Below are 24,980 nucleotides of genomic sequence, written 5' to 3'. Positions count from 1 at the left end.
CATTACATTGAAATTTAATTATACCTGATCAAATTTGTATGCGAGTGGTTCATTTTTTACTAATGATACTTAATAAAAAGTTTCATAATTTATTTTTGAATAAATAAGATAAGAAAAATTTTCAAATCAACTTTCTTAAAACACGAAAACTACATCTCATGAGTTGTAAAATGGATATCTGACTCAACCTAACTTAAAAATATATATATAATTTTTATGTCAAAATATTATTTTTACTATATTAATAATATTACATAATCACTTTAAAAAAATTTATTTTTAAATTATATATTCCATGAAAGAATATGTGGATTTGATCAAGATCCTAGTTTCGTCACTAATTTTATTTTAATAATATTTGATCCATCTAGAAGGCGTGATTGGCATTCGTAGCTTTTTACAGAAAGTTGATTTGTGAGCTCTCCATCAAAGACTTGATAAAAGCAATTGGTCCACATTCACATACCAATCTTAATTTTTATTAGAAAATAAATTGTAAATTAGATGCAATGTTAAACAATAGGAAAAATGGATCAAAAGTCTAGCTCGTAAAATCATGCAAATATTTTAATTTCCGGAGTCGATTTGTATAGGTTAAACCGAATTAAACGAGATAGATCGAATCTATGTAATTTCACTCGATTATTCTGATAGATTGGGGTTTTTTTAAAAATAATTTAATTTTAAAAAAAAATTTCAAAAATAATGTAAAAAAAAAACATTTCCAAAACTACTGCAATCCGCGCTTACGGAGCGCGGACGCGGCTCACGTGGAGCAGCGTCCGCGCTTCGTAAGCACGGACGCTGGTCCACGTAAGCGACGGAATATTATAGCGACGGAATATATATAAAAACCGTCGCTAAAACCGTCGCTAATTTTAACCGTCGCTTTATTGGAATCCGCGACTGTTAATAAGCCATCGCTAATTAGCGACGGTTCAAAAAACCGTCGCTAAATGCCAAAATATATACCTTCTCTCACGCCACGCATAATTGTATCAACAGCGTACACATGTACGTTGCGGATAATCTTGAACTTTCAACGGCTTGCAACTTTGCAGCGTGCAATATACGCTGCGGAAAAAGGATTTTGAGCGCTGCCAAAAGCCATTTTTGTTGTAGTGAAGATAGAGAAAAAAAACAGACAATAAGCTCATCAAAAAATAAGTTTTTTCAGGAACCTCTACTATTCAACCTAGTTTTTTCAGTGATTCAAGGGTGGCTGACTTTGGTTTGTTTGGTCAACAGGATTTTAAGACTCCGTCTTGGTCGAACATACACAGTTTTACAAATTTGCTTAATGTTGGTCCGCAGCATCTTGTACATGACATTCGACCACAAAATGATGTTGAGGAAAATGAACAACATTCAATTGAGATATCCCAGTCTTGATGAGTTTCTTGTTTGTTTTTTTCTCTGTCTTCACTACAAAAAAAATGGCTTTTCGTAGCGCATATTGCACGCTGCAAAATTGCAAGTCGTTGAAAGGTGGGTACGGTATTTCCAATTAGCGACGGTTTTAATAAACCGTTGCTAAACTTAGCGACGGTTTATAAACTGTCGCTGATTCAATTTTAGCGAAGGTTTGTATATATATTCCGTCGCTTACGCGTGNTTTTTACATTATTTTTGAAAACTTTTTTTAAAATTAAATTATTTTTTAAAAAAACCCGATAGATTGGTTAAAAAAATTTTGAAACTCTTCTTCGTTTTTTGAAATTGCACATAATGAATAGAATCATATTTTGGAAAGATGACTTTTGACTGTCGAAAGTTGCTTCGGTCAATTCAATTTTGATTGGAATTAATTTGGTTTAATTTATAATAATTTAATTGAAATTATAACAGAACTGAGATCATATTGGAAATTAAGAGGTTCCCCAGTATAAAAAGGATATATGTAATTTATTTAAAAATATTGTCATTTTCAGTATCGTTAGTCTTCTTATATGTTGAAAACGATTATATTTATTTATAGTTAAAATGACTAGTCTGTCCTTGTGCTTCGTGTCCGAAAAAGACTTCATTTTCTTCTCAAATTATTTTATCTGTAATTTTTTTTATTTAAAAAAGTTCTTTCAGAATTTTATGACCACATATCTATTTGAAATAAGATGCAAAAAGTTGTGTTTTTCTCATTTTATATAATTAATACAAATAAATAAATATATACGAAGGACGACATAGTAATTTTATATTAAACGATTTTACTAATATAAAATAAAGATGAATATATAAAATTACAACCAGAACATTTGATAAGATCAGATTAATATCCAAGAAAATAAACATAACCTAATAAATTAACAAATAAATAATCAATATATAAAAGTATCCTTTTCAGCTGATATGTTGCATAATTTATTAATCCTGGAAAATGATTTAAATATGGTTTTTGTACATGTTAAATATTTTATAATTTAGGTGTCCAAATGCAATTTATGAAGTCGTGGCCTGGCGACCAATGGATTTGGGTTATACAATTGGGCCTTATGACTTTGGGCTTAATAGGAAAAAACGATGGGCTGTATGCCATGTGTTTTAACTTTTTGTTGTGCGCCTATAAAAAGGATAAAAATTAAAGTTATTCCCAAATTTTAAGTAGATTAGATCTTCTGTGACACGGTCTCACGAATTTATATTAATGATACTGATTGATCGGGTAGATTCGATTCATATTTGGAGTCAAAAATTATTATTTTTTAATTAAAAAAATTCTACATTTTCATTAATGATAAGAGACCCGTCTTACAAAATTGTGTAGTGAGATAGTCTCATAAAATTTTTTGTGTTTCAAGAATATTTTTGAATAAAGAGTTGTATTTGTTAATAAAAATCTTCCATGTAACAAATATATATATATAAATTAAATATATTAGAAGATCATATTTATACAATCATAAAAAATTATTTTAGTAAATTATGTTATCTATTTTGCTAGTTTCAATCAAGAATACGGAATCTTGTTTTTAAAAGCTTACATAATCCTTTTTGTTAAATTTTTTTATAAACCCTTTTGATAATTTTAATTTAAAATAAACTTGTAATAAGTTTTCAGCAAATAAAAACATGCACCAACTTGTTTTCTCGTATTGATCAAAGCCTAAAACCCCACAAACTCTACTTAAATATTTTCAATAAGAGACTGCAAGCGTGAAGAACCAGCAAAACTCTACCACCCTGCATGTGATTTTCCACACGATGTAATGGAAAACATACTCTCAAGACTACCCGTTAAGTCTCTTCTTCGATTCAAAATAGTTTGCAAATCATGGAACGACACAATCCGAGATCCGGGATTCGCCAGAGTTCACTCCAACATCTCGAATTCCCAATGCTTCTATGGGAAAGATTATTTGCGCGGTGACTGCACATATAGTTTGATCAAGTTTCCAGGCCAGGGATTTTTCATGGAATCGGCAGTCGGATACATGTCGAGGGAATACACGTATGCTGACTTCTTATGCTGCTGTGAGGGACTACTTGTGTTCAAGCACTCTTATAGATCAGAAACCTGCGAGAAGAACGTCACAGGATCTGCATACGTTCCAGGGACTAATGTAAACGGAGTAGTGTATTGGACTATGTTACTCGTCTCGTTAATATATATGTTTTGATCCTAGAGATGACTTGTTAAAGAAACTGCATAAACCAGAGGACTTAGAGCATGAGAGAAGGTTCAACTTGACGAATTTGAGCGGACGTTTGTGTTTGTACACACGCGTAGAGTTTATGATTGGAATATGGTAGCCAAAAGAAGATCGCGGTAGGCGTAAACGCAACAGCCAATCCTCGGTAGAAGGGGAGAGCGATCAAGTCTTTTATGCCATTTGACAAGCAAGAACGAGGTTGTGTTTCATGACGCCAAATTGCCAATGGACCAAATGTTGATCTTACTCTACAAAATTCGGACAGAAGATCAAATTATCATAATTATTAACATGAGAATTCATAACCAAATAATGGTGCAACTTAAGAGCTGCAGCACCAGCACTTGTCACAAATAGCTCCATTAAAATGCTACTAATCAAGAATATAAAAAATAGCATGAAAAAATACATCACGATACCAAATAATTTGATTCTTTTAAAAAAAAACGAATATAATTTTTAATTAGTGCATAAAAAATGAAAAAAAATTCAGAAGGCGACAATAAAAAAAGAAAGCGAAGAAAAGCCAGCCACAAGTGAACGAACAATTGAGAACATAAAAGAGAACGGCCACACGATTTTAGCTAAAAAATTAGAAACGTACAAAAAGATTTCAGTCGCTCCAAATTCCTCCACGTTTCTTCCCGCAAACCAATACCAACTCAGCTTCAGAACCCAGTTCAAAATGTTTTTAGCTGCCGTTTCATCCTTTTTTTCCTATCAAAATCACCCTCAGAACACGCAGAATTTGTCGGCGTTGCGTCAAAATTTGGATTGATATTCAAAACTAATTTGAATTTGACTTAATCTCGGCGATTCCGGCATGGATGCAGCTATTCAGCTGGTCTACTGCGGAATCGATCCTCAGCACCGGAATTCATCAGTTTTTCCAGCTTTCTTGAATGCGAAGTCGAGCAGTAGTTATTTTTTCCCGAGAATGATCGACGCTCGGAAGCGAAAAGGCGTTGTGAAGGCCGTTTCCACCGAGCCAAGACCGTCGAAATCGTCTCCGCCGACAAAAGAATTTAATGGGTCGGCCAAAACGACGTCTAAATCTGTCAACGGTGTTTCCACTGTAAGTTTTGCGACGAATTTCAGTAATTGTGCTTGCATTTGGAGTGTATTAATTCTTTGGGTGTTAGTTATATCCCATATATTCTCTTTTATGTTTCTCTTTCATGATGCTATCATTGGGGAAATCTTAGTGATGCTGACTGGTAAAGATGGATGCTTTACTGAGTATTCTTTCATATGTTTCTTTTTCTTTGGAGCTAATTTAATTATATGACCTTTTATTTTAAAATATTAAATGATTTGAGTGATTGAATGCAGAAGTCGCTATATTGATGATCTGAAAATGGTTTTAATGTGATCAGGAACATGAAAGAAATAATTTTTAAACGAATAAATGAATAAATAAAGAACCTTGATAGAAAATTAGATCTAAACAGGGACACAAAGATGAAATCTTGCGTAAAAATGGAAGAAATTTTTTGGGTAGTGTATGACGATGTGTAAAAGTGGTGTTTTATTGACGTACTTTGTCTGGAAATGCCAGAGAGTTCAGGATGTTTCGCAGGAGATCAAAAGGGTGAGAGCACAGATGGAAGAAAATGAGCAGTTGGCTGTACTTATGAGAGGACTCAGGGGTCAGAATTTGAATGACACGTTATTTGCCGATGACAGTATCAAGCTCCGTCTTGTTGAGGTTATGTTCACAACTTAATTATGTATATTTAATTTGAGTGCTTTTTGTGGTTGTTTTGTTGGTTTCAATGATGTATGTGTATTTTGTTCCTTCTCCATATGCTGTTTTTACCCAAATGAGAACAGTCTGAGGTTTCTGCTCTCCAGTTTTGTTTATACCATCGAAGAATTTTGTGGGGAAGCAAAGTTGTAGGGTCATAGGAATGGAAGTTCTTTTTACTGTATTAAGTGACGCGTGTTATTTCAAATTCTCCATAAAACACACAATGATGGCAGAAAAATCAAGTTTGTGTTCTATGATATCTTGTACATACCTATTGTTTTCTTATTGACTATTTTATTTTGTAGAATGTTTTTTGATCTAGTCAATTCTAAACTCTCAACGGAGTAGAGATTTCAAAATGCAGCGCGAATACTGATTTTATTCGAAATGCAACATTGTTTGATTTGATTGGTTTCTATCAACACAAGTATTTCTCAATATTTTCGTAGTAAAAAGAAGTTGCGGCAGCTTTGTAACGCCTTGCGAGGTATTCTGCTTCTTCAGGTTGATGAGAGCAGTGAGTTTTTGCCATTGGTTTATGAACCTGATACGATTGCTGCTTACTGGGGAAAAAGGCCACGTGCTGTTGCCACTCGTATAGTCCAATTATCGTCTGTGGCTGGAGGCTTTCTTTCTCGCCTTTCGTGGGATTTCATAAAAAACAAGTTAAAAGAGGTGAAATGCCAGTTTTGCGTTGATTCTTTATATTGCCACTTGTCATTTTGATTATTTTGAATTTTTTGTGAAACAATCTTTGAGATAATTATGAAAATTTATATGCGATATCTTTCCGGACCATATGCATTCTCTTCTCGATCAGTGAGTTTCCCGTCTTTGTTGATTCAAGGTCTTGTACTTTAGGCATTAAAGATATAAAGCTCGTGAGTCCGCAAAGTCATGCATTTTCTAAGATATAGGCCTCACCTCGTTACACTTGGCCTTTCATTTTTCATATAATATCTGTTTCTTTCTGTCTAAATAGAATGAGGTTGCCCGAGCTATCGAATTGAGGGAAATAGTTACCTCTTTGGGACCAGCATACATAAAGCTTGGGCAAGCATTGAGCATCCGTCCAGATATACTGTCACCTGTGGCAATGGTTGAACTACAAAAGCTTTGTGACAAGGTAAATTCATTTTCATATCCCCAAGTTGCAAATGGATGAAATGTTATTTGGCTTTCTTTGACATGACATTTGTCGTAGATAAATAACCTACAACCTTCTTAGACAAATTTAATTTGATTTCGGGATTTTTGAACTTTATGATACTCTTAATTCGTAAATTTCTTTTTCTTTTTTTTGGGTTCCAGAATGTGTTCAGTTGAAGAGAACTTGCATTGATCTTGGATTATCCTAAACAAGGCTACAATCACTTTAACTTCATATATTTTTTAAGTGAGGAATACATTGCTCAATACTGAACCACTGGGTAATTGGGTATGTATTGTGACAAATGCAAGCTTGATTTTATATGTGAATGGGGGAATGCAATCTATATAAGACTATGAATTCCTTTCCTTCCTTGTGAGCCGAGTAGTTGAAATGCTAAAGAAAACATAGTGTGCCATACAGCTCTTCTTCTGCATGTCCCAATTAGGTCCAGCCGTCCAGGGTACTGGTCTACTGGAATCTTATGTTAATTTTTGAGCTGTGAATTTATTTTAATTGCATGGCTCATTGATGGAAACTCTGAAAACACCATTAGCAACATTTTATTGGCCCTCTGGCCACAAAATTTTTCAGGTGTACATATGAGTGATCAGGGTTTCAATTGTTGACTTTTTTGTCCGTTGCTTTTGCAGGTTCCATCATTTCCAGATGATGTGGCTATGGCACTTATTGAAGAAGAACTTGGACAGCCGTGGTATAATTTATACTCTGAACTTTCTCCTTCCCCTATTGCTGCAGGTAATCAATCTTATAAGCCTTTAATGGTTTACCAGCATTTATTTGTATCAAATTACTAGTGACACAACATATCATGGAGTCTAATATTTTAGAAGTTTAACTTTATGTTTCTTTCCTTGGCAATACCTGAAGCTTATTTATTTTCATTCTTATGGAAATAAATGGCAGCATCACTAGGCCAGGTGTATAAGGGCCGGATAAAGGAAACTGGGGATTTGGTTGCTGTCAAGGTTCAAAGACCTTTTGTCCTTGAGACTGTTACAGTTGACTTGTTCATCATAAGGAACTTGGGACTTTTTCTTCGTAAATTTCCTCAGGTATAGATTGTGTTCCCGTTATATAATTTCTATATAACTTGCCAAAGAGGCGATTTAAAAAATGTGTATGTAGATCCAATGACATCTATTTTCTTCAGATTTCAATTGATGTTGTTGGATTGGTTGATGAATGGGCTGCTCGCTTCTTTGAGGAGCTTGATTATGTTAATGAAGGGGAAAATGGAACAATATTTGCAGAAATGATGAAGAAAGACCTTCCCCAGGTAATGTTCCTTAAAAAAGGGTTCTTGATCAAAATCGCGAGTAAAAACCAACGAAGTAATGAAAACCTTGTTTGTGATTTATCACACTTCCTAATATTCGGACTTACAGGTAGTTGTGCCCAAGACATATAAAAAATTCACTGCTAGGAAGGTACTGACAACGCAATGGATAGATGGGGAGAAACTGTCACAAAGTACTGAAAGTGATGTTGGAGAGTTGGTAAATGTTGGAGTTATATGCTACCTTAAGCAGGTAATTAGTGTTGATATTGGGTTTTAATGGTTGCTTAATTGAAAACGCCAGATGCCACTCCTGTCTCCATGTTTGGGGGTTCAAATATCTTGAAAATAAATAATTGATATTGTTATATGCCAACTAGAACATTATTTATATGGATGGTTGTAATCGATGCAATAAATATGAAGAAGTTGCTACATGATATGTAAAAAGAAAGCTCCTTTGTATGTATCCACCAATCTCATCGTGCTTACTTTTTCTTGATTTGCAGTTGCTTGACACTGGCTTTTTCCATGCTGATCCACATCCGGGAAATTTAATTCGTACCCCAGATGGGAAGCTGGCTATATTGGATTTTGGTAAAATATTTGTAGTGTACCTTTTTTGGTTGAATTTCTTTATGAACTGCATATAACTTCCTCCATTAGAATTAAGCTTTTTATTACTACTGATCAGTGGAAATTTATTTTGAATTTTATTGAAATCTTTGCCAATGGTATTCCAGAAACCATCACTTATTGAATAAGGTGAGAAAAGCCGTTTATTATTGTGATGAGGTTTCATGAAATAGGTGAGCGACATAAGCGAGAGCTGGAGGTGCTTGCTTGTTTCCTGATGTTTTACATATATGGTGCTGTACTAGGATAAAGACAAAATGCATTCTTTCACGAGTAACCTGTCAGCAAAATTTTCAGATTCTTTTATGATTGTACATTTGACAGCCTTCTGTAAATATGATATATTGAGCTTTATAATATCTCTGTTATAGTTCATGGATTTATGTACATTTATAAATTGAACAGGATGAAATAAGTGATTTGTTATTTAATCTAAATGTTTTTCTCTCTTTCTTTCCAAAGCTTTGTATGCCACCAAATGTAAGAATCGTGCACTCTGTTAAGAATCATACACTCTGTTCCCTTGCATATAATTGACTGGTGCGAAATATGGCAGGCCTGGTGACAAAGTTGACAGATGATCAGAAATATGGCATGATTGAAGCTATTGCCCACCTTATTCATCGAGATTATGGTGCAATAGTAAAAGATTTTGTTAAACTAGGCTTTATTCCAGAAGGAGTTAATTTGGAACCCATTTTACCTGTACTTGCCAAAGTTTTCGATCAGGCCCTCGAGGGTGGGGGAGCAAAAAATATCAACTTTCAGGAGCTTGCTTCAGATTTAGCACAGATAACATTTGATTATCCATTCAGAATTCCACCTTATTTCGCACTTATTATTAGAGCAATTGGGGTGCTGGAGGGCATAGCTTTAGTGGGAAATCCTGATTTTGCCATTGTAGATGAAGCCTATCCATACATCGCACAGGTGCGGAAACACACTGATCAGATTTTACTGTTTGCAGAATGTGATGTGTATGTGGGGTTATCTTTTGGGAAGAAAATCTTTTATTATATAAATGTCATGTCATGTCATGTCATGTCATGTTAGAATATTTGGGTTTAGGTTTTAAAATATTGTCCAGTTATTTTAAATTTTAAGATATATTGTATTGAGATAGAATGTAATATAATGAGAGAATTTTTGGGGAGTTGTGAACAATTAAATTTTAAATAATGATTTAATAAGGATATGTGAACATGGGGGTGAAAATGTCTTTTGGGAGAAAACTGGGAATACCATGGATATATTTGATGTGTCCGTGCATTCCTTCATGTTTGCATCTTTATGAAGTTAATTAGCAATGGGGTGTTCTTTACTTTTATTGATTTATTGAGTTTTTTTCTCAACTCGATACGAGATTGAATAATAATTTTGTCCTTTCTCTCTTGTGAATTTCAGAGGCTGCTCACCGACGAATCTCCTCGTTTAAGGAATGCTTTACGTTACACAATATATGGGAAAACTGGTATCTTCGATGCTGAAAGATTTATTGATGTCATGCAAGCTTTTGAGAATTTCATAGATGCGGCAAAGAGTGGAGGTGGAGAAAATCTGAATGGAAGAATGGCAGATCTTGGGATTCTACAAAGTCAAACAAACAATTTACTTCTTGGTTTTACGATCAGTGAACAGCCAATCCAAACAAGAGCAGCCTTGGCATTTTTACTATCTGATAAGGGGAACTTTTTTCGAGATTTTCTGCTGGATGAGGTATTGTTACATTGTGGTTTCCATATTTGCTAGCCATTTGACTTACAAGTGCGTATCTAGTTTAGAGCAATGAGGGTTTGCTTAGGCGGAACCAGTAAAAGCTTAATATAGAAGCATTCAATTATCACCAAAGTAGTTTTGGTTCTAAGCGCGATTATATTTGGATTTTTGGTTAGTGAACTCTGCTTATGAGAGAATTTATGAATCTGTGGCGACTTGGAATCATATTTATGTTTATATAAAAATAAATTATGGCAAGCAAGTTCGTTATTGGCCGTATGAAACTGATAATGGTCAACAGGTCAAGATGATTTACCAGACTATTTTACCACAAAAACTTTGTAATAATTCTTTTATCAACGTTATATGTCAACAACTATATTGAGGGACTTAAAACGTCATTTGTTGGATGCTTCTTTGTTTCTGCAAAGAGATTATGTACCCCAATTAATATTTTTCTTGGGTGACTCATAAACAGATTGTTAAGGGCATTGATGCCATTACAAGGGAGCAGTTAGTGCAGATAATGCTACTACTTGGCATCAGAAACATATCCCCAGTTTTTGGCTTGATTCCTACCCTGGGGCCTTTCAGGACAGCTGCTCTTCTTCCCACGATCACTGAGGAGGATAAAGTTATTTTAAACAATGTTCAGAAAATTGTTGGATTCTTGGGTGCTGGAACTGTACCTTCATCAGATAAGGTAAATACAAATTCTTTGAGTTTTGTTTTCATTGCTATTGCAAAGAAAAGTTTTGTGCACAAGTGCATTATTTATGTCCCTGTGGGAAGTTGCACTATCAGCACAATGATTCTGAAACTTATTTAAAATGGGTAAAGTTGGTAGAATTAGTGTTTAACTGCGCCATCATTTGCCAGAGGAAAAGAAGATTACTTAGCTTACAAGATCAAGTTCTGGTGTCATGGTGCTTTATTGTTTAAGACTGGGTTGTGCTGGAATTATCGATTATCTCATTGGCATATTTTCGAGAATCTCGTTCCCCCATCAATCTTGAGGCCAAAAGTAGTAAATTCATCGTTAAATTTTAGCCTTCATATCACATCTTTTGCTGCAATTCGGATTACATCTTTACCATACTGATTGGATACTCGCAAGCATACATAGCGAATAATCAATAATGTATTGGATATATGACAAATTACCGGTAAGTATGTCAATGAAACGCTAATACAGTAGATGACGTTGAATTACACATAGCTGTTTTATTAATGAAACATTATACACAGCTCAAATGTTGCAATTTCATAATCCTTCAATACGTTGACCAATGTATAAACTAAACAATCTTTAAACTTAGCTCAAGGCTATGTTAACAGTAACTTACATTTGCACTTCTATTCACTGCACGATGGTGGAAAGATTGCAGTAATATCTGATAGATTTTGTCTCTAAACAACAGGGTATAAATGTTCCTCAACTGATCCAAGAGCTACTTCCGGTGTTTCCAGGACTCACTGCCAAAGTGCTTCCGGAGGTGCTTAATCGTTTGTCCTCGCGAGTCTTGGCCCGTATATTTCGAGATATGCTTTTATAACCATGAAATTTTTTATTTTCGGTTATACACTTCCCTTGTGCATATACTGAACCACATTGCAGAGATGACAGATTGTAGCCCGAAATTGATTACCTACATTCTTGTCCCAGTGTATGAAAATATAACCAGTGACTCGTTATTTCTAAATTAACTTTGTAGAATAATACATAAAGCTCACAAGTTTACACTATATGAGACCTTATCTGTGTCTTTCTTCGCACCATAGGATATTTGGCAAAGACGTGGATGATTGAGTCAGTCTTGTTTGGTTTGCCAAATGTGCTGTAATGGTATGTATGTCTAAGTAGTTAAAAAAAAATTTGCTCAGAAACCAAAAAATAAAAAATACTTTCAATTCATGGAAGGCTCATATTCCACCCACCCTGCGAGAAGCTGGAATTTTGGTTTGTTAGTCACAAATTCCTGAAAATTATCATCAGTAATGTCTACTTTTGCATTGTATCATGCTGCATTGCATCGAATGCATTTGCTGAAATTCAACCCCTGACTGCATATGTACATCCAACAATCACAACACTGGAGGGTCTGATTTTATGATGTTAAACGGGAGTATATCTCAGACAAACAAGTATAATGTTCAATGCTTGGTATAATACCATATCGTTCGGTCATGTGCGCAAAATACTCAAGACCCTTTTCTAAGTCATTCATGCGCAGGCAAGCACACAAGATGCCAACAAAAGTGATCCCATCCGGCTCCACGTTCATCCTCTCCATCTCCCCAAAAAGAGCAATGGCTTCATGACCACGTCCATGAACACCAAGACTGGTGATCATCGTATTCCATGTAGCTACACTCTTATCCTCCATACTTTCAAATACTCGTTTAGCATGTTCCAAACTACCACATTTGCTATACATGTCAACCAATGCAGTCCCAAGAAAAGGCCCGATCTCAAACCCACTCTTGATCGCAAAGTCGTGCACCCAAGAACCTAATTTAAGGCTCCCCAATTCTGTGCAAGCCCCGAGAAGACCAACAAGTGTGTGCTCATTCGGGCTCACGTTATCACCCTGCATTCTTGAGAATAACTTGAATGCCTTTTCGGGTTCCTTACTCTTGGCATATCCATTGATCATGGCCGTCCAAGAAACCACATTTCTTACAGGCATTTTATCAAACAGCTGTTGTGCTGAATCCATTCTTCCAATACAAGCAAGCCCTGCAACAACAGTAGTCCAGGATACTACATTTTTCCCACACATTTTATGAAACACCTTGATCCCATCATTCAAAACCCCGCACTTGAAATACAAATCAATCAAAACATTATCCAAATATACATCTCCATAAAACCCGGTTTTAATCGCAAGCCCGTAAACCTCCTTCGCCTTTTCAACATAAAAACAATCCAAACAAGCTTTCATTACAAACGGGAAGGTGAACTTATCTAATCTCACCCCGTCACAAACCATCGAATTATACCAAAGAATAGCTCGACGCGAGCAGCCATTTACAATATACGCTCTGATAAGCAAATTCCAGGCAAACGTGGTGGGCTCATCAATTTGTAGAAACACAAAAGTCGCATAATCCAACTTCCCATAAGAAGAACAAAGCTGAAGCAATCTCGTAGCAATCAATTCACAATCATCGAACCCATTTCTGATAATTCTACCATGTATCTGCTTCAGCTGTCTGAAGCTGCTGCATTTCTGCAGAAAAATAAAGGCATCTTGAGAAGTGAAACTGGGTTTGGAACTTGACTGCAAGTTTCTTGAGAATAAAACATCAGGATAGCTTAATGAAAGGCATCCGACCATCATAGAGTGGTAGTTTCTTGAATTTACGCTTGATACAGCACAAAAATGGATTCTTTGAAAGGAAGGAGAAGGAAACGTAAGATCGTTTGGCTATTGCGTCATGTGGCCGATTACCACTCACAACTTTTGATCGACTCTGCTCCCAGCTTTATGGTAAAATGAACTCGGTTCGGGTCCCTAAACTTGGCCCATTTACCAAACCCATATCTATTTCGTGTCCCAATTATACAATACAATTACATTTTTAGTCTTAGTTTATTTTTTATGATTTTTTGTGAATTATAGTTTTCTTTGTTATCTTCTCTGATTTTTTTTTTTTTTGTTGTTGAAAATTTAGCCTTTTTTTGATGGACCGCTCATGTGTAGTGTCATATCAACACCTTCGATAAAAATTATTAAAATTACTAAAAATAAAAAGAGACGAAAAAGATATCATAAAAAGATCAAAATCATAAATAAACAAACATGTTATTTCAAATTTGTAATTTTCTTTATTATTTAAATTTTGAATTAAACTTTTAAATAACTGTTGTTTTTACCCTAAATAAAATTTCCTAGGACCAAAATATCATTGATTCTACTTGGTTGGACAAAAGAAATCGACTAAATCTGAATTTGTAAGTTTCGAATCCGTTGAGATTATTAAAACAACTTTATCTACGAAACATTAATTTACAACATTTGGATAATAAAATATAATAGGGAAATGTATAGGATTTCTATTTTCTTAGTCTACTTAAGCTATCAAAATACCACCTCATTTTCGACTAGAATTTTAGGTTCATCTTTTGACTCTATTGAATCTCTTTGGTTGGAGTGCAGTGGACATAGCACGAAGTCTGATTGTTATCTCTGTAAAAGATGGCCTGATAGCAGGATCGTGTGTCCAGCATTCTTCCATCAAATTTCTCCATTCTTGGTCGCACCGTTCCGGGATCGGCGGCCTCAGTGTATCATTTACAATGCCACCTTCATATATAGATCAAGATAAATAAATTAGATGATGAATCAGTATCAAGAAACTAGTTTAAGTGAAAATGTGTCATTTTATTTCAGAAGTTCCTTTTGTTGTCAAGTAGGGCGAACCCACGATTTCGTCGAGGGAAAAATTTATGACTTGATGTTGAATCTGATTAGGCACATCCCTAGAACCATATTCGGAGATCTAGACGGCTGCAACATCAAGCTTACCTATAATAGCTCCACAATGCATGTTTGCATACGGTTCTTCGCCAGTCAAGATTTCCCACATAACGATTCCAAACGAGAAAACATCAACCTGTGACATGTCATGACTCTTGGATCATTCCAAGTTTTAATGAAATCACAAAAGCTTGGAGTATTTGTAACTTTGTCAATAAATTATGCAATTCAGTTCAGATTGTTGGTTAGTTTTGCATACTTTTTCAGAAACTCGACTACTACTTCCATTTAATAGCTCGGGAGCCATCCACGGAAGCGTTCCACGCACGCCACCTGACACGAGGGTGTTCTGCTTGATTCTTGATAGTCCAAAATCGCCAACCTAATAATCAAATAGTCTCTATCTGAGCTTCATTTCTTCACAAGAATGAGTTTTAAAAGTTTATAAGTTTACACATAGATCAAGAACTCACTTTGCACACGGGTCGGTGTGGATCTCCTAAATTTACCAGCAAATTATCACATTTTAAATCAAAATGAACGATGTTTTTCAGATGCAAGTACTCCATGCCAAAGGCAGCATCCAATGCAATTATCACTTTTTTACGCCGATCAAGTCCCCTATCAGTAGAATTCAAACTCTCGAAGAACAATTCTCGGGAATACAAAGTTCTATAGTGTATCCAGGAAAAGAATCCAGAAAAAAACTCACTTATCTTTCTTTAAGAGGACGCGCCTTAACGACCCATTAGCCATGTACTCAGTTACGGTAGCTAATGTGGTTTCAGGTCCATCCGGAACGACCCCATAGAACGCTACTACATTCGGATGGTGAAGTTTGGAAAGGATTTGAGCCTCCCTCCAAAAATCTTTAGTCTGTGGAAAGGTGGAAACGATAATTTAGATAGGATTCTGGTGTACATTTTTCATGTCAAATGACAAGTAAAAAAATTACAGTTTACTATGTATAAATGGGGACAAACCAGTCTTTCTTGTTCAGACAATCTCCCAGCAAAACAACTCTTTTTTATTCTCTTGATGGCAACATCTGTTCCCCTCCACTTTCCATAATAAACAGTTCCAAACGTACCAGATCCCAACTCTTGTAGGTCTTCAAGATCAGCATTTTTAATTATCTGCATCATTGAGCAAAATTCATTCAAAATTATGGTAATGAATCATATTCATGAGTGGAAATGCAAAAATTGATTAAATGGAAAGTAGCTTAAATTACAACCATAAAATAAGTTTAGGCGTGAACCTGCAAACCATATATGCCAGCTTCCATTTCCATTATTGCAGCATCACTTGTAGATTCGTCCTTAGTATCTTCGTCAGCACTACCAACCTACGAGAAAATGCACGAGTAAACGGATAAAACTGATTCTTGCACGTTACTTAGAAAATATGAGAACTAAGAAACTAATATTATACATCATAGTCGGATTCAAGGATGACACTTCCAGCTTCCGTTTCTTGTCCAGGTGATTCAATCTCATCACTCGGCTCATCTTGTATGTGATGGATAGCCTTAGAGGAGGACTGGGCATCCAGTGGCGCATGATCCATTGCATCTTCAACCATAACTGGAATTTCTGGTATACCCATTTTGTGAGGATTCTGTAATGGTTGAGAATGGATTTCTGATTGTTTTTCTGAAAAGTTAGACGACGAAGCAGGATTCTCAGGCCCATGCATTTGTAGGATAGGGAGATGTGACCGAAGGTTTGAATCGGGGAGACATGTTATTTTTGGCAAATTATGTTCGTGGTCCACAAATTTGGCATCTGGAGCATAACCAGTGCTAGAGTCTTTTTGTTTTATATCTCGATCAAAAGAAGTGTCTTTGTTCTCTACCGAAACTTTTGCATCTAAACCCCGTTCAATATTATCCTCATTATCATTTGCGTTTTCGAGGGAGAGAGAATCCTTATTATAGAAAACATGATAATTCTCATCTGCCATCCGATGTTGTTGCGCTGCTACCGTTTGCTGATATGAGCTGGAAACTTCTGAAGAAGACCTCTCTTCATACTGTGGCACAGTATTTTTCAGGCCTCTCCAATTAAAGTTACTTGGATCATATGATGGAAGATTCTCAATTTCTTTACTCGACTTCCGAAGGTGAGAGCCCATTGTAGGACTACCTATCACTAGTACACGATAACCTGCGACATCAGCACATGAAGGGTGGTCGAAACCTGGGGCATCCATCACATACGGATGAGCATATTCACAGTCATCACGATACAAAGCATCTTCATAACGTTTTATGTAAGAATTCTTTGGCTCTTTAAACCGAACGGGAGACAGAGGAGGAGATGGAATATAAGATGCGTTAAGAAATTGGGAAACAGGACTTGAAGGAGTAAATTTCAGATTTGTGGAGCTTCCTTTGCTCTTTTTCTCTGCATGATGATGTGATGATGGTAAGTCCCTCTGAATTGTAGGACTTCCATCCATATTATTTCCCCTCTGGCTCGCCAAACTCTCCCGACTTGAGCTCCTTTGATGGCTTGGATCAAACATGCCATTTACCGCAACAACATACTGATCGACATCACCTTGCTGCGTAGTCTTCGATTCCAAAGAACACGAGCTTTCACTATCACTGGAAGAAACAAGAAATATTCTGAGTCTTTGAGAACTTCTCTCTAAATCATGGCACTCTTCTATCATATGTTGAAGATCCTCATCCGAAGACACGGATATAAGTTCATCCAAGTCTTCACCAGGAAGCTGGTACTTAATTGTGTGAGCTTGATTGCAGATTCCACTGGTCTTTCTCATAAGCTCGACATAAGTTATGTATTTCCGAATGGATATAATCCTTGTCTCTCCACCGACATATCTAAGTTTCCCATCATTTGGTCTCGGAAATATTCTTCCACCAAAGCTGCACAGAAATTTCATTTTTCCCGAGAACGAACCATCTGGGATTCTTGATCCAGGATGACCTGCTAGATCCTCACACGCAGGATGGTGGTGATTCTGGACAACATCCGAACATTGCTTATTCTTCGTATTACAATCTGCCTCATTCACAAAAGGATTTCTTCCAGACATAAGACAATCCCTTAATAACTCAGGTGAAAATTCTTCACCGGTCTGAACGGCTGATATTCACTTGGAACAGCGTTGACTGAATATGCACCTGTGTTTCGGCCGTTACCATTATAAAATCCGCTCTTCATTTTATCAATCAATGATGAATTTCACTTGGCTGAAGCATTTTTTAGTATTTCCAACTCATCAATCCCTTTACGTAGTCTCCATTCATATCCGTGCATCTTGGATTTTTCCCAGCGTCACATGGAAAACAACTAGCAATCCACAGCTTCTCATACGATCAAACTTCCTCTTAACCGAGTTCTTCGAATATTCATTCAAAATCTATTGTCGTGAACTCATAAGCTCCCATCACTCATCAAACAAAAGTCTCCAAAATTAAGCTGTTTCAACGAGGAAACATTAACGAAAATGTTAGATAAAATAATTTACAAAAGAAAATATCCTGCGAAACAACTCAATCCAAAATTTGTTTACGCCGAAAAAATATATCTCAAGATTAAGAATTCATGGAAAGATTATCTAGTTTCTGTCATCTCATTTCTTGACAGAAAACTCTTTTCTTTTGCCTACTCCCACCATTAAATCAACAAATAACAGAAAGGGTGGGGGTGGTCAAAATTTGTAATAAAAATATCGGAACAAGAGGCTCAACACAAAAGTTTACCTGTCTTGGGAAATACCAATTTCTTGTCCTTTTCCAGGTGCCCTTTTGGCTAAAATCAGGGTGGGAATCCAGAAGAAAACAAGACTTTGGGTATGGTGTTCGGTTGTGAGGCAAAGATCGATCGAGAGAGAAGGGGGCATTGCATTGATTTCGGAGGAAAGAACCAAAAACTATACATTTCTGCAAATAAATAAAAGATAGTGAAAAATAACAATACAGAATACCATTGTCGCGGCCTTTAACTGAAAAACTACTTTATGAAACCAAAAAGAGACCCCATGTTTTTAAGTTTGTAATATAATATTATGCACTACCGTTATTACCAAAATACTACATTAATCATTTGACCAGTTTTAAAGTTTCTAAAGAATTATAATCCATTGTTCACATATTTAGATCCATCCTGGGTAATTTATATTTTATTTGGTGTTTATGACGAGACATTAATTGAACATATATTTTTTGTTTCGTATATAATATGTTTCAAATTTTTACAAAATAATCAGAATTATAAATCATCGTGTCATCTCTAAATCATACATATTTCATCATTATATCCCACGAGCCAAATAACGTCAAAAATAATATTATAAGAATTTTTATGGCCATGTCGATTTCTTTTTTTCTTAAGAAAATGATGGGTAGATAATGTTATTTGAACCTTAAACTAGTATTTCAAGTAGAAATGAAGTCATAAAATGGGTTTTGTTATCTATTGTTCGTTTACCCAAAATCTTGTAATTTTGAAATTTATAAAATGACGTATTTATGCACGATTGTTTTCTATGCAATAAAATATGTTCACTATATATTACTGCACTCCCATAATGCCGAGTTAATTTAGGGTGTTTAACTCAGCGATGATTAAAATGAAAATTAGAATTCATCCCAATCAATTGCAAGCTCTATGATCACTGCACCATCGAGCTCGAGTCCTTGATACACCATGAAAAATTCCGAAATTACCGCTCATCCATGAAAATCTTGTGCATTTGAAGCTATTCATGAAATCATCGAGTGTCAATATGTTAAACTAAAACATCTAACATTTTACTTCGAAAAACTGTGCTGCACAATAAACACAGCAGAAGCACAACCAGAAAATATATTCTGTCCACAGATGAGAGATGATAAAGAGCCAAAGGCGTAAATAAATATGAAAGATTTGGCGTGTGCATAGCGTCTACCGGTATGAATCTGGGCGCTTAGGCTTGGTTTGAACAACAGCCTCGATCTTCTCCATTACCGCTGGTGTGAGCAAAGGTATGGCATTTATAGCCTTCATGTTCTCTTGAATCTGAATTGGTAAGAGATTATCGTAAGAAATATAAACGACATTTGATTTTACATGTAGAAAAATAAATTAGTTCTCCAACTTAATGATTTCAAGCAAGTAGATATGATGACAATCGATGCTAATTTAATCAGTGTAAATATTATGAAATCAACAAGAATATTTATTATGGTAAGAAGTGCTGAAATTAATAGCCTAGCAAGACTAGAAATAAAAAATTTCCCCGTCTAAAAATGCTAAAATCCTTGCTTAGAGGTACAGGGTTGGCATTTTCTCAAGAAGCTAGTAAATCACTTTTACACATAACAAAAATAGTATGACATTAAGCTGACCTGAGCCTCTTTGGTGGCACCGGTGATGACAGAAGAGACGTTAGGATTTGAAGCACACCAAGCGATTGCAAGTTGAGATAAAGGTACGCCTAGTTCATCTGCAATGGGCTTCAACCCATTCACTTTTCTCAGAACATCATCTACCAATGATCTGCTGGCAAGATTCTGCAGAAAACGATCTTACAGTTAGGGCTGGTGCATAGAACACAAGACAAAAGCAAGAAAAAGTGCACGATGATGCATTCATTGCCTCTATAATTAACCTGAAAGACGATACTGAACAAATATATGTGTGATTTTGAACTCCTCAAAGCAGAGGGGTGAATTAAAGTTCATAAAATCAAAATTGATTAAGTTTATTACTACTGGAACGTGACTATCAAATTATTAGAAGTAGAAACTGCAAGATTTTACAAGAAAAGCCAGGACATCGCAGGGATCAACGAAACATATACACCGAAGGAAAAACAAAATTTGATCAATACTCAGAACTGGAAGTTCTAATTCGTTTTCTCACCTTATAATTGTCCAGGGCGAACCTACTATCAGGTGGAATGTTTCCAGAGCTATACTTTCCGGTCAGAACTCCGGATGCAAGTGGGCTCCATGTGGTAAGACCAATACCATAGTTAGCGTACAAAGGTAGATACTCAGACTCGACCTAGAGCAGTTAAAGAATTAGGAAATCATATTTAACACAAGAAAAATGAGTAAATACATCAAAAGATGCGACCGGAACATAAATCTTCTGCATAAATCCTTCCAAGCCTCCACTACAGTCTTATCACGGTAAAAACTATTCTAGAGAATCTGAGTCAACCAAAATGTATTCCTAACAGAGACATCCAATTATGCAATCATGAGAGAAGTCTTATCCATGGTAGTCGACTATTACGAAAAACTATCATCGAAGTGATCTAACACACACAAGAAGCTTGTGATTAAATGAGTGAATAATGAGTATACTAAAAGATTGTCCTGATAATAATTGTTCGTAAAAGAGTGCTATTTGCTTCATAAGCCAGCAGGCTCCAAACGGCAAACACTGTTTCATTAAAGCTTTAGGTCCGCCAAGATCACTCAAGGAGAAAACTTATAATTCCTACAACCACAACGAAGATAATATACAAACAAATTTCGCTGAAGGAGAAAAAACGAAACAAATGATTAAAGCTCGAATCTTTCCTATCTAAAACTACCAAAAAATCCCAACAAAACAAAAAACAAAGACTGACAAACAGTAAAACCACTCCATTTGTTTTTACCTTATGCCTGGATAAAAGATTATACTCCGGCTGCTCAACAATAGGACCCACAAGATCCAGCCGCTCAGCCACGCCCCAAGCCTCAGTAATCTGCTGAGCGGACCATTCGCTAGTTCCCCAATAATACGCCCACCCCTTGTCAATCACATGATTCATGGCTCTGACAGTCTCCTCAATGGGCGTCCCAATATCGGGCCGGTGGCAATAAAGCACATCAACATACTCCATATCCAGTCTCTTCAAACTGTTCCTAGTCCCCTCTACTATATGTTTCCTGGACAAGCCCTTGTCATTCGGTCCGGGCCCACCCCAGAAAATCTTGGTAGATATAACGAGGTCGGATCGCTTCCATCCAAGCTCCTTAATAGCCTGACCCATGATCTCTTCGGCGCGGCCGTTGGCATAAACCTCGGCGTTGTCGAAAAAATTCACTCCATGATCGCGGCAGCATTGGAGTATATATTTAGCTTCCTTTACATCGAGTTGATTCCCAAATGTGACCCAAGCGCCGTATGCGAGCTGGGAAACCTTCAGGCCCGATTTGCCAAGATTCTTGTACTGCATCGTCTGGTCAGGGATTTTCATCGAACAAATCCGTGGGCGATCTCTTATCCCCTTTTCTGCAGATTTTCACAGGATTTGAGGTGAAGGTAGACAACGGAGGAGGAGTTCGCTAGAATACGTGGGTGGCGTGGAAATGCGAACGGGTTGGGTTCTCCTCCTCTGGACGGTAGATACTTGTCAATTGATGATATTTTTTATTATTTTTTTTCTTTTATTTGTTTGGGCTTTTAAGAAGAAAAAATTACACGAATTATTATTATTATTGCCAGTTTCTTTTTCTTTATTGAGTTTATTACTTTTTTATATTTATATAATACGAGATAATATTTAATTTCATAATTATTTTTTTTATTTAAATCTCAAATCACTCAATATTTTATATGACTTTCTAAATAAAATTTTATTTTTTAAATCGAACAATTTCTAAATCAAAAACAAATTTGTATTAATTATTTAATATTATTTATCAAATATAAGGACACCTGACATACATTTTATATATAAGATTGTTATAACTATGAAAACTAAAATATAACAGTAGTTTGTCTCACGGAATGTTTTGGTTCTAAAATTTGTCACAAGTTCTCAAAGAAAAAATCATAAAATATTTAGAATTTTAAAGAATGAGATGTGGCATGTCAGTGTCAAACTTTTAAAAAAATTAAGAAGAGATTTCAAAATATATTGAGTCAACTTCATCTTCAAAATAAGATATCCGATTGACAGACAAACTAATAAAAAAAACCACAAAAACTCATATGAAATACTCTCACATGACAATTTTGTGAGACATATATCCTATTTAGATCTTCCATGAAAATTTATTACTTTTTTTTTATAATATGAGCCAACATTGCCTATATTTACGATAAATATATTGATTTTTATTGCAAATATGAAATGTGTTGACTCGTCTCACGGTCTCATAAGAGACATAGTTTTTAAAAAATTATGTATCTAATAAACATGCTCTTTAATAGAATATATTTTCACATGGAAGATAGTGTTATTGAATTATATATAACAAAAAAATATATATGAAACACAAAAAGATCATTGAATTCCAGCGACGAGGGAGGAAGAAATCAAAAACTGGCGGGGTGACTTGGTTGCCCTGTCACATTGACAAATCACAACAAAATTAACCATCAAAAGTGTAAACTATTTACATTGATTTTTTAAGATATAAGTTACGTCTATTGAAAATATATTAAGCATGCATGCTCCAACCAACTTGATCTAGATTTGTCAAAACTTTCAAAACATCTTCAACCTCTTTGAGGAAAAGAATCAGTATTACGAACAATACATATCCTGTTTGATTCGAAAAATGATGTATTAGTTTATTATAAACATCTTTGTTTTATTCAACGTTTGACTCAAGTTTTAATATTAGAGTTATAAAACATTATGTCATTTTAAAGTTTTTAGTATGGAATTAATAGATGTGTGTTTACATTCGTTTTATGAAAACATAAGTGAGGCTGTCGAACGACGTAAATTTGGTCTCCATGATTGTCGTCTTTGTAAGCATCTTGATTTCTATGGCATGTCCATAGTGCATATGTCGAATTCACCACCTCCATAAATCATTAACCTTAATTATTTTACAAATAAGATAGAGGCAGCTATGCTATAGAGATCATGTGAAGGCAAAAAGGGATCTTAAGCAAATCTTCTATTTATATATACACATGCATTAATTCTCATTAATTACCTCAAGAATCCCATGTCCAAAACTATTCTCTGTATGTCCACTCAGGCTGTGAAACCCAGAAAAATTTACCCTTTGCCGGGCCAGATGAGAAGTTCATGTCATCATATGGCATATACCTCCAATTTCAGGTATATCGTCCTGAGCAGACGGGTACTTTCCAGTTGCCCGGTTCATCCGCGTGATCGACATCGACTTTTCAATATTACAACCATCAGCTCCAATCGTTATGTACACTGGACCACATGAATCCAATGTGTAGTTAGTTGTACACTCTATTCATCCGTTCATAATTTCGCAATATGCAGGCTATTTGATGTAATCAAGAGCACTTTAAAAAAAAACAAATCAAATTTCTAAGTTAATTTCGAAGCGCTTGATTTTTTATTAATCGAACCTAATCCTGCCTATTATGAACATTTACTACTTCAATATTTTGGAAACAAAATTTTGTGACTTGAACACATATCAGAAGCCTAAAAAATATAGGGAATATCAATTTTATAAATGTATTGCTAATTTATACCAACTTGAATCCACGGTATTTATAGTTTTTTATGGATAAAATGTCTGCCTTCTTGGATCCAGTTTAGCATGGCTGGGCTTTCTAACTATATATCCCCAAATTTAAGGCCCGAAGTAACAGATCATTTTGGGCTTATACCGAAAGAATTGGCCCATTGCACGGTCTCTTTTTATGGGCCTTATATTTAAATTTTGGATGTTTGATTTCTCCGAATTTTATTTTATTTTTTTTAAAAAAAATACTAACGGAAGAGAAACCAGTGGGGGGAAAGATAGTACTGAAATCACAATCAAATGATGTTTTGGTCTCAACTGTATTACCGGTGGTTGCCTTTTAGCTTTCTACACTTAATGTCTCGTTTGTTAAACCAAACACTTCCCCCACAAAAAAAAAAAGTCTTTGTAAATTAGTTTGAACGTACAAAATTAGGAATAATGTTACAGTTGTGAAATATTAAAGAGTGAAGAAGACCCTCGAGATATGACAACAACCTACAAATTAAATACTTCAAAGGTATGCATTTGCATGTATTTCCTGTCGAAAAAAGAATTGCACTAATGGTTTTTTTCTTCTTTGTATCAAAAACTTACTACTAACCCAAATATATAGTTAGCAGGAACGATACAATTTAAATATTTTAAAACGTACAAAAAAACTCCAACGCATCAATTCGATTACTCTAAAAATAAACGGTAACATTATCATATAAGAAATTCTTATAATTATTTTCCAAATAAAGGAGGAACAGTCACATGACCAAATCTAATCTAAAAACATAAATATTATAATTTAAATAGACACATGGATACTTTTAAAAAATGGGGCAGGCAAGGGATAATATATCTTAGACGTATCCTAATCAT

The 24,980-nt window shown here is 35.3% G+C and overlaps 4 protein-coding genes across 4 annotated transcripts; 1 reads left to right on the top strand and 3 right to left on the bottom strand.

Moving 5' to 3' along the window:
- Positions 1-4,234: 4,234 nt before the first annotated feature.
- Positions 4,235-11,948, top strand: LOC140967483 (uncharacterized). The gene is made up of 13 exons (XM_073428024.1): positions 4,235-4,725; positions 5,209-5,358; positions 5,905-6,075; positions 6,383-6,526; positions 7,204-7,309; positions 7,478-7,626; positions 7,725-7,850; positions 7,960-8,103; positions 8,360-8,447; positions 9,043-9,416; positions 9,891-10,202; positions 10,681-10,905; positions 11,624-11,948. The coding sequence occupies exons 1-13, from the start codon at positions 4,474-4,476 to the stop codon at positions 11,756-11,758; spliced, it is 2,376 nt and encodes a 791-aa protein (XP_073284125.1). The 5' UTR covers positions 4,235-4,473; the 3' UTR covers positions 11,759-11,948.
- On the bottom strand, positions 11,906-13,693 carry LOC140967484 (pentatricopeptide repeat-containing protein At3g26630, chloroplastic). The gene is made up of 2 exons (XM_073428025.1): positions 12,141-13,693; positions 11,906-12,040 (listed from the first exon to the last, which is right to left on the bottom strand). The coding sequence occupies exon 1, from the start codon at positions 13,544-13,546 to the stop codon at positions 12,311-12,313; it is 1,236 nt and encodes a 411-aa protein (XP_073284126.1). The 5' UTR covers positions 13,547-13,693; the 3' UTR covers positions 11,906-12,040; positions 12,141-12,310.
- Positions 13,694-14,125: 432 nt separating this feature from the next.
- On the bottom strand, positions 14,126-18,618 carry LOC140967477 (uncharacterized). The gene is made up of 9 exons (XM_073428018.1): positions 18,423-18,618; positions 16,121-18,138; positions 15,948-16,034; positions 15,670-15,822; positions 15,399-15,562; positions 15,160-15,307; positions 14,946-15,068; positions 14,735-14,822; positions 14,126-14,512 (listed from the first exon to the last, which is right to left on the bottom strand). Exons 2-9 carry the CDS (start codon positions 17,750-17,752, stop codon positions 14,325-14,327), a joined length of 2,583 nt encoding a protein of 860 aa, XP_073284119.1. The 5' UTR covers positions 17,753-18,138; positions 18,423-18,618; the 3' UTR covers positions 14,126-14,324.
- Positions 18,619-19,384: 766 nt separating this feature from the next.
- LOC140967629 (probable voltage-gated potassium channel subunit beta) lies at positions 19,385-22,056 on the bottom strand. The gene is made up of 4 exons (XM_073428248.1): positions 21,314-22,056; positions 20,566-20,709; positions 20,049-20,213; positions 19,385-19,719 (listed from the first exon to the last, which is right to left on the bottom strand). Exons 1-4 carry the CDS (start codon positions 21,896-21,898, stop codon positions 19,606-19,608), a joined length of 1,008 nt encoding a protein of 335 aa, XP_073284349.1. The 5' UTR covers positions 21,899-22,056; the 3' UTR covers positions 19,385-19,605.
- Positions 22,057-24,980: the final 2,924 nt, after the last annotated feature.

Source organism: Primulina huaijiensis, unplaced genomic scaffold (genome assembly GCF_012295235.1).
Source record: "Primulina huaijiensis isolate GDHJ02 unplaced genomic scaffold, ASM1229523v2 scaffold25443, whole genome shotgun sequence".
In the NCBI taxonomy this organism is placed as follows: Eukaryota; Viridiplantae; Streptophyta; class Magnoliopsida; order Lamiales; family Gesneriaceae; genus Primulina; species Primulina huaijiensis.
Note: the sequence above shows the minus strand (reverse complement) of the source record. Positions and strands in the feature narration are given on the sequence as shown.

Excerpts from the sequence above, each read along its gene's own strand:
- LOC140967484 (XM_073428025.1), bottom strand. The coding sequence starts at position 13,546 with ATGATGGTCGGATGCCTTTCATTAAGCTATCCTGATGTTTTATTCTCA.
- LOC140967629 (XM_073428248.1), bottom strand. The coding sequence starts at position 21,898 with ATGAAAATCCCTGACCAGACGATGCAGTACAAGAATCTTGGCAAATCG. Across the intron at positions 20,214-20,565 it reads TCGCCCTGGACAATTATAAG|AATCTTGCCAGCAGATCATT; the intron begins GTGAGAAAACGA and ends CGTTTTCTGCAG. Across the intron at positions 19,720-20,048 it reads GTGCCACCAAAGAGGCTCAG|ATTCAAGAGAACATGAAGGC; the intron begins GTCAGCTTAATG and ends TTACCAATTCAG.
- LOC140967483 (XM_073428024.1), top strand. The coding sequence starts at position 4,474 with ATGGATGCAGCTATTCAGCTGGTCTACTGCGGAATCGATCCTCAGCAC. Across the intron at positions 4,726-5,208 it reads CTGTCAACGGTGTTTCCACT|AGAGTTCAGGATGTTTCGCA; the intron begins GTAAGTTTTGCG and ends TGGAAATGCCAG. Across the intron at positions 10,203-10,680 it reads GAGATTTTCTGCTGGATGAG|ATTGTTAAGGGCATTGATGC; the intron begins GTATTGTTACAT and ends ACTCATAAACAG.
- LOC140967477 (XM_073428018.1), bottom strand. The coding sequence starts at position 17,752 with ATGTCTGGAAGAAATCCTTTTGTGAATGAGGCAGATTGTAATACGAAG. Across the intron at positions 15,563-15,669 it reads TGTCTGAACAAGAAAGACTG|ACTAAAGATTTTTGGAGGGA; the intron begins GTTTGTCCCCAT and ends ACCTTTCCACAG. Across the intron at positions 14,823-14,945 it reads GTAGTCGAGTTTCTGAAAAA|GTTGATGTTTTCTCGTTTGG; the intron begins GTATGCAAAACT and ends GACATGTCACAG.